Genomic DNA, 9,929 nt, shown 5'->3' with positions numbered 1-9,929 from the left:
GTATCAGATATACCGTCAACACTGTCATCTTCGTCTAAAGATTCTTCAATGTATGAGTTAGACACAAGATAATCATCATCATGATCATCATCATCTTCGTCAACATGTAAATTGCTCATATTTGTTGGCGGTTGTATCTCATCATTAGATAAATAATTTCCACATGATGTAAGCGAATTTGAAGAATGAAACATTGAACCACCAGTCACATCCTTTTCTATGCACAATTCTAGAACTGACATATGTTGTTGTTGTTTAAAACTTTCCAGCATCGTTTCAACGTCTTCGTCATCACAAATTTGCAAGGCAATATATTTTCTTGACACTAAAAATCTACAACTGATAGCAGAAATAATTTCATTATTTTGTAACTTTACCTTGTTTTCAATTTTTTTCTTCAAAGCATTGAAACTAATTTCACGTTTAATCTGAATCGCTTTTTTATTGCCTTCAAATATTACACCATCATTATCTTCATATACCCTTCCATTAAAACACAACACTGTTATAACTGAATTCATCGTGTACCTACAAAAACAATATTTTAATTAATTAATCATAATAAATTCAAAATAGTAAAATGTAATCACAAAAAGTCTCTTTAACACAATTTGACATTAAAACTTTATTCTATAAAAAAATTATTAACTTTAAATATTTTTGATGGTAAACACTTAAAAAAATAAACGATTCCAAGGTAGTAATTTTAAAGCCCAAATAAGCCATAAACAAAGTTAGTATTATTTATAAATAATTCATTTTCACAATAATATCTTCAACATACGTACTTCAAATAAATATAATGGGAAAAAAATTTAATTTTAAATACCGTTCAAGTTGAATGCTCATAAATTTTTAACACACCAACAAATCATGAACATCAACCTTATCTAATTAAAAAATTACTATAACTTTATATTAAAATAAATTTCCACACTCAAAATACTTACTTCAAATAATTATGATGTTACAAATTTTTTTACTTTCACACACTTTTGACAATACACGCTTGATCAATTTTTAACACACTAACAAAGTATCAATACCAACCTAATCTAATTAAAAATATACTAAAAATTTCATATTTACCAAATTTTTTCGGGACTCAAATTTTTTCTTTAAATAAATATCATGAAAAATTTCTTCTATTTTATTCACAAAAACAAGCATATGAAATACAAAACTAATTTAATTAAAAAATTATTAAAAACTATAAATTCAAACTGCTCTAAAAAATTACTTAAAAAATATTTTATAATACAAATTATTTGACTGAAAATTACGAACCTCATTCATAAATTTAAGCCTCAAGAAACAAATTTCAAACCTTATCCGGACAAATTTAAATCTCAAGAACACTCACAGTTTTTGAAAGCTTAAATCTAATTTTGAACACACACCAACATTGAAGTAATTTAATTAAAAATTTGATGACAAATTTCTTCTATTTTATACACACAAACAACCATATAAAATATAAAACTAATTTAATTAAAAATTTCATAAAAACTATACATTCAAACTGCTATAAAAAATTACTTAAAAAAAATTATAATACAAATTATTTTACTGAAAACTACGAAATAAAATATAAAACTAATTTAATTAAAAAATTAATAAAAATAATACATTCAAACTGCTATAAAAAATTACTTAAAAAAAATTATAATACAAATTATTAATTTGGAAACTATGAACCTAATTCAAATATTGAAGCCTCAAGAAGCAAATTTGAAACCTTATGCGGGTAAATTTAAACCCTAAACACTCACAGTTTTGAAAACTCAAATCTACTTGTAAACACACAGTAACTTTGAAACAATTTTCATGTATATAAAGGCCCTAAATCGTCATCAGAAATGGATATTTCTTCCGCCCTAACTCGCCAATGGCAGTTGCAACTTCCCTTTGGCTTGCCATCTCTGATAAAGCGACCCTACCACTGAAAAGCGAGCCTACCACCTGAAAAAAGCAGTCTGACTTCTGCAACTTGGAACTCGCCAATTTGACTGGCAGTTCCCCTTGCATGCCGATATCGCCATTGGCACTAGTGGTTCCTTCAAAAACACCAAACTCGCCAGTTCCATTGGCGGTTTGTGTGTCACATGCATGCATTTTACGTAGAAAACAACTCTCTCGCGAAAATAATTTGAAAACTACCCTAGATGGGGAATTAGTTTATAAAAGTACCCCATCTGGGGAAATTTGCCACAGATTGTCTTCAGTTGAGCCAGGCATGGAGGAAAGCTACGAAGGAAGACTCTTTTTTCCAGCTTTTGATTGATGATGTACAGACGTTTTCTTTTCCACATCTTTTCCACATCTTAATACATATTTCCACATCTGTTTTTGCATTGTTTTTTTAAGGAACAATTCTTTTATTCTTTTTTCAATATAAATTAAATTTTAAAAACTAGAATAGGAATAAAGTTCTAAGTTAATATTCAAAGCACAACACTTATTAATTAAAAAAACAAATAAATATTAAAAAAAAGCTTTTTAAAAATATTAAATCTTAAGTCACAACTTGGTCTGAATTACAAGTCAAAATATCCTCGAGTTTTGTAAAATTACATATACATGTTTATAATAAATTTAACAATGTAACAACTTCTATATTAACATTTACTTGAGAATATAATAGAAAAATTAATATAAATTTAGTATTTTTACAATTCTATTCAATTTGGTTCAATTTTAAGCATATAAACCAAAAATGAACTTAACTGAATAAAACATAACACTTTAATTTTATTATTATTTATTTATTTATCAATGTAACAATTTGAAATAGTTTAGACCAGTTGATATAATATGGCCTGGCAATTCCAATCACCTTTAGCCATTACATATGAACTTCAATTAAAATATAACAGCTTACTCAGGAGAAAAAAATACATATAACAGCTTAACAGTTAGCTCCACCTAACATGAGCACACTAAAAACTTTCTTAATGAAACAACTGATCAGAAAATTGAATATCATGCATGATGAATTTAGTTGTTAAAAATAGATCACCTACGAAATGGACAAACCTATATATCACAAATACCTATTTGACGCATTGAGAGAAAGAAGTGTAAGTATGATAGGTGATATGATTTGATAGGAACAGATAGATAAAGAGAAAGAGAGGTTGTCAAATATGTGTTGGTGATATATAAGTGTCCATATATCATTACTCTAAAAAAAGATGGTCACATCTTATACTCGAGAAGTTTTTGGTAAATTGAACCTGCCTATATCCTCCCTTTTTGTAAAGGTATACTCAGTGATCAGATCAAGCTAAATTAACAAAGCAATATTGATAAAAGCTGGAACTGGTTCAGGCAAGTAGGATGAGGTGATGAATTCAGATAAAATTTGGACCTAATTAAAATTTTGATATATGCGCTATTCTACCTCAGTAACCCACTAATTAATCACATTCCAAAGAAATGCCAGAATCACCAGTACCAAACTTACCCTTTGGAAGTTTCAAAGATGATAAAGTGGAGTGCTTTTATAGTTTTATACACAGGAGACTAATTTGGTCCCTCCATCTAAAGAATTAATCATCATAAACTAGTGTGGAGTAAAGCATACAGCATTTCAACTATAGTAGTATAGTTTACTATGGTGTAAAACCTTCTTTCCGGATTACACTTTCCAGAATGAAAGGGGGTGTTCGGTATTTTTTTGGGGTGCAGGAAGTTTTGGCCCTCACATATAAGTGAACTTTTGCAATCTACAAACTGCTTGGTAGTATCAAATTATAATAGATCCAGACTGAAACATCAGCAGCAAAGAAATAGAAATTAGGATTGCCTCCTCTAAAGTGAATAAATGTGTATAGTAAGTGTTAAATATATATTGTAGACAACTGTATTGTGTAGACAGCTGTGTAGGTAAAAGGCTGTTTTGAGTGTGTGGTGAGGTTGAGTGTGTATTAAGCTTTATGTGTTGTCATGTTGAGTGTGTGGGAAGCTGAGTATCTAATCCTTATCCAAAGGCAGCTTTCCCCCTCTCTCTCTTTCTCTGTACTATATGTATGTATATGCAGTGACTGAGAAAAATACTTAGCACTTCTCTATTGTCTTGTTTATCTCAAATCTTTCAGCAATTTAGTCCTATATTTTTAACATGTATTAGAGCGGGTACGATCCCGTTTTGACTGTCTCCATTCGCCGCCGCCGTCCGCCGTCCGCCGCCGTCAAATTTTCTGGCAAAACCAGGGTTGGGTGCGCCTCGAGGAGCACGACCCACCCCTGCAAGTCGCGTGACCAGCAGCACAGCCACGCGCCACCACAGCAGCGCCTCGTTTCTGGCGCGTGAAGGCCACGTGCCGCCTTCCCGCCCTCGGAACCTTGCTGGACCACCTCCAGTCGCTTCGTCGGCCAGCCCTTGGTTTTTGGTTTTGACCTCCTGGAACATGTCAGCCTCGTGTTCCCTCCTTTTTCTCTATTAGGGTTTCATTTCTTTGGTCAGAAATGGCTTCTTCAGGCCCTGTGTACCCAGTTTTAACAATTTTGTCGTCTCCTTCTGGGCACATTTCAGTCCCTGTTTTCTGGTATTGACAGCTTGATCGTTTCAGCCCTTGCGTTCCCTTCTCCTTCTCCGTTAGGGCTTTGTCTCCTTGATCAGAAATGGCCTCTACTGATCCTGCATTCTCCTTCTCTGCTGTCAGCCACTGTTCCACTGTCTCTGCTGCTTCTCGTCGTCTACCATTGTCAGCCACCGTCATTAGCCGCTCAAACCTCTCCTTTTGGCCCTTCTTCTTTGTCTACAGAACTATGGCGTGTTCTGGTCCTGTTTAAGGCCCTGCCTGGTTTCTTGGCTCTCTCTGGTGTTATAAACAACAACATTGTTACCAAGCCAGAGGGTACCCATTGCTTTGGCTTCCTCAAAAGCAGTTGCTCAGTTTGGTATGGTTTTAAATGTTGTCAAAGCTCCCCTTCCAGCTGCCTTCCAAGTTCCATTATGTTCTGGTTCTGAAAAATGTCAACTTCAGGCCCTGTTCTTTCTGTTTCTTGGACATCCTCCATTGGACTTTTGAAGAAATATTGGTAGGGATGCTACTGTTTTTAAGTTTTCTTTTAGTTTGGCCAGTAGTGCTCACAAGGTTTCTGTGTATATTCCTCTTTGAAGGAAAATTTGAGTTTGTTTAGTTTGGATTTGGAGTTTCTACCATGCTTGCAAGGTGTTTGAGGTTATTCCCTCCTCATTTGTCTCTCTTAACCCTTTGTTGTGCCTTTGTTGTGCAGCTCCATTGTCTCATGTCCTTCTATTCATCTGTTGTGTGGTCTGCTGTCCCCAGGGTTCGATCTGGTCAAGAACCCTATTTTAGGTCATATGTTGATCCTGTTGTCCAGAAACTGCTTCCTTGTCTCTGTCCTTGAAGCAATTGCTGTTCCTAGGGTTCAATCTGGTCAAGAACCTCTACTATTAAAAAAAAAAGGTCATTAAGTTTCTATCCATGGTGGTTAAGCATTCAAAAATTGTGTTTTGCTTCTGTCTTGAGTGGTTAAGCACCATGTTTAGCTTCTGCTCTTGATGGTTAAGCTTTGGTTTGCTTCTACCTTTTAGGTGGTTAAGTGTGTTTGCTTCTGTTAAGTGGTTAAGCATTGTGTTGTGGCTTCTGCTTAATGGTTCAGCATATTCCAATTGTCTTTGAATGTTTTTCAGTCATTTTCAATCTGCTGCCAACGTATTTCTGGCATGTTTCATCGTCTATTTTTCTACTTATATTGTTCATCCCAAGCTGGAAGTGTTGACTCCACCTTCCATCTCGTGAGGGGGAGTGTGTTGTCTCCTAATCAGTACTAATCACTTTGAAGTCTAGCCCTGCAGCAAGTGCAGCTTTTGTTTCTGGGAATTCGTTGTTTCCTTCCTCAAGTCCTGCCACATCTTTTGAACTTGGCACCTCTGCTCCCTCTTCGCCGGTCTAATCTGTTAGCTCCAATGTGGTCCAAGTTCTACTTTAGTTGGCAGCCCACCAAGTCTGAATTTGGTTCCACATTTAGTACATCATCGTCATCCACTGCGTCTGTTACTTCTGCCAGTTCTCCCTCAATGTTTTAATTAACCACCAGTGCATCAACTCCTCAATTCATTCACTCCAGCAGCAGCAGCCTCTACCTCCACACAAGTCAGCAACCTGCCCCAGTTCAATCAAGTTTTGTATTTGGAAGCATCAACTACATCAGGAGGGAGCCCTTTCCAGTTTGGCAGTCAACTGAGTTTCAGTCATGGGTTTCAATCAAGCAATCAAGCTTCACCGCAGCATCTAACTTAGAAGAAGAATCTTTCTTATGCTTCAGCTCATGTTCCAAGTTTGGAGCATTTAATTTATATGCTCCAGCTTGAGGGGGAGTGTTAAATATATATTGTAGACAGCTGTATTGTGTAGACAGCTGTGTAGGTAAAAGGCTGTTTTGAGTGTGTGTGAGGTTGAGTGTGTATTAAGCTTTATGTGTTGTCATGTTGAGTGTGTGGGAAGCTGAGTATCTAATCCTTATCCAAAGGCAGCCCCCTCTCTCTCTTTCTCTGTACTATATATATGTATAAGCAATGACTGAGAAAAAAACTTAGCACTTCTCTATTGTCTTGTTTATCTCAAATCTTTCAGCAATGTAGTCCTATATTTTTAACAGTAAGAAAAGGGTGTATCTGCTATTGATTTATAGTTAAGATTACAAGATACTTTTCAAAGGTAAATCAAGTATTATTAATAGAAGACTGCGGAATATGGTGGAAGACCAATATTCCCCCATCTAAGCATCTCATTGCAGCCTATGGCACTGCTGCATCAGACCTCCCTTTCACAAATTGCCTATGGCGGTTGGCAAAAAATCTGCCACGCCATTCTGCCACGGTGCAACCATTTAACAACACTGGGTAAATCCACTCTTCCTTTCTCATTTCACACACTTGCTTACTTTAGAGAAGCTAAATCCATTAAAAAAAACAAGGCTAGGCATGCAGTGGAATCACACCCAAACCTTATAAAGCATAATGAAATCCTAGTATACAAAAAGCATAAACTACTACTAATTGGTGCCAGTGCCAACCTCTAATTTAAAGTTCTTGTTGAACCTATTCATCAAAATGTATCTATATATCCCATGCCAATAATTAGACAACTACAACATTTCAATTTGAACTATAAAAAAAATGGTAGGTTCTCTCAGTGTTATGCAACACTAGTTTAAGCTTTCAATCAACACAGGCTACAGCTACCTGCTAAACCACTTCCACTCCCATAACTTTCAAATAGAGAATCAAACACAGTCAATTAACAAATTCCAATTCACGCACTCATTAAAAAATTTCAAATGATACAATGTTAACTTTCCACACTAGAAACTACAGTGAAACGGATCCATTTCAATTTCGCGAATCCACATTGAAAAATCAAGACAAATTCTACGTTCAATTCAACTATTGCACCCTCCCCGATCACAGCAAAATTCAGATAACAACAACAACAACACACAACATTCACCTAAACCAACATTAAATAACAAAACATAAAAAAAAATAAAAAATCGCAAGGTAACGCAGGAAAGCTTTATCCACATTCAAGAAAGAGTCAATAACAACAATAACAAGCGAGTCGACAATCTCATCATCATCATCATCACAATGCAAAATTCAAAACACAAGAAAAATAATTAAGTGTAACCAAGGAGTTCAAATTCCAAGAGTTGTTATACCCTTATTACAGCGAAGAAACCTATTTTCTTTTCACTTTAACAAAACCTAACTTGGAGGGATCCGAGTCGACTCAGTCCGATTCGTCGGAGGAGGATGACTCGTCGTTGTTGTTATTAGTTGTAGCGGCGGCAGCGAGGGAGTTCTCGATCTTGAGGCGTTCAAGGGCTTTTTCGTGGGCCCAGGTTTCGATGGTGAGATCGGGCTTGGCGTTGAGGCCCACGCCGAGGATGACGATGGTGAGGAAGCTGGTGACGTAGCAGGGGAGCTCCCAGTCCTCCCACTTGCGGGCCTGGCCCGGGGGCGGAGGCGTCCGGTTGAAGAGGTAACCCTTGGGCCTTTCTTCGTGGCCCGGGCTCGTCCACCGGCTCGGCCCGGACTCCGCGCCGCCGCGGGTGCGGAGGGACTGCTGCAGCCGCCGACGGAGCGCGGCGGAGGCGCTGCTCAGGGGCGTGGGAGGCGGCATCGATGATGGCTTTGATTTTTCTGTTTTTTATCTCTCGGGAATGAGAGTGAGACCTCAAACAGCGATTTTAGCTAAAATTTAATATTAATACCCCATTGAATTTGTGACTTTACCAATTATGTTAAAAAAATAATTAATATCATTAAATATAATATTAAAATTTTTAATGTATATTTTTTTACATAATAGTAAATTTTAATCTAATGATGTGCTTTTTTATATATAAATTTTTATTAAACTTATAAAATTTATATATGTAAAAAAATACATTATTAAATTAAAATTAATTAATATAAAATTTATTATATAAACTTATATATATTAAATATATATTAAAAATATTAGTATTATATATAATTTTATTAATTATTTTTTAATATAATTGACTTATTAGTTCAATCGATTAGAATTTCATCTTAATAACACAAAAGTCACATATTTAAGACTTACATAAATCATTATTTTGTAAAAATTATATTTTTAGCATATGGATCTTACACATTATCAATTTCTTACTTTTGGATCTTATTTGAACCAAACCACGGTAAATCGGGCCTATATAGACTAGAGTGTTGCTAGGTGCACCCAGCACTATTGCTGGCGCATTCAACATTCTTTAAAAATGGCAAAATTACCCTACTAATTTCTCCCCTTATGAATCAAGTTGATCCGTAAGTTGATTTTTAAGACTTATGGATCAAGTTGATCCGTAAAATACTTACGGATTAAGTTGATTCGTAAAAGACTTACGGATCAACTTGATCCGTAAGTCTTAAAAATCAACTTACGAATTAACTTGATCTGTAAGGAATATTTCTATCTTTTCATGATTAGTGCTGGATGCACCTAGGCATTTTCGGCCATATGTATGATAGTTGCTTCGTGCGCCTCCTATAATTGTTTCTTGTACCCATGAAATTATATTTTGGACTAGTTTTTTTCTAGAAGATTAATAAAGTAAGCAAAATATATTTTGGAAAGTGCAAACATCAACAGTTTTATTCTCGAAACAGATCGCAAGCAACTCGTTGATAGCATCAAGGCTAAGAAATTTCAGAATAATGAGACTAGAGATATTCTTTGCAAATGTGTTAAAAAATTATCTTCTTTTGAAAACTGTTATGTTCAGTTTGTAAGCAGACAAGTCAACTCAGCTGCTCATTCCCTTGTAAGAGTATGAGTCCTTTGCTTGTCAGCAATCTTTTGAGCAAAGTCCTTCATGTATTGACTCTATTCTTTTGAATGAAATAATATAATTATCCTTCTTTTTAAAAAAATTAACTAAGCAAATTATAAGGTGTAGAAAGCAACTACCCATATGTAGGCAATTTTTTTAAAACGAGTACTGTCAATGTTATCGCATGAGAATAGAAAATATATTGTTCAGTAAAAAAAAATATATATATATAGATATTTTGTTGAACTTTAACATAATATTTCTGGTTTGGATAAAATGTTTTTAAGTACAGTAACTAAAAGAAAAAAATTGTAAATATAAACCAAAATGAGTAATTAAAATCATAATATATATATATATATATATATATATATATATATATATATATATAATATAATGCTCAAGATATATAAGATTATAGTATATATGTTATCTTATCTTATAGATGTTTGAAGTGGATAAAATAATATCATCACATGATATAAGGACGGGGATCAAATTTCTTCAAATGTAATTTTTTTTATAGTTATTCCACTCAATAACTTTCCATATATAATTTTTGGGTGAATCAGGAATTCCATGGTTAAAAATCA

General features: G+C 34.5%; 1 protein-coding gene across 1 annotated transcript; it reads right to left on the bottom strand.

Moving 5' to 3' along the window:
- Window positions 1–7,535: 7,535 nt before the first annotated feature.
- Window positions 7,536–8,222, bottom strand: LOC114369146. Its single transcript, XM_028326330.1, has one exon. The coding sequence runs from the start codon at window positions 8,157–8,159 to the stop codon at window positions 7,767–7,769; it is 393 nt and encodes a 130-aa protein (XP_028182131.1). The 5' UTR covers window positions 8,160–8,222; the 3' UTR covers window positions 7,536–7,766.
- Window positions 8,223–9,929: the final 1,707 nt, after the last annotated feature.

The sequence above is a fragment of the Glycine soja genome, chromosome 10, assembly GCF_004193775.1.
Source record: "Glycine soja cultivar W05 chromosome 10, ASM419377v2, whole genome shotgun sequence".
In the NCBI taxonomy this organism is placed as follows: Eukaryota; Viridiplantae; Streptophyta; class Magnoliopsida; order Fabales; family Fabaceae; genus Glycine; species Glycine soja.
The sequence above is the reverse complement of the archived record's forward strand: the minus strand, read 5'-3'. Positions and strand labels throughout refer to the sequence as shown.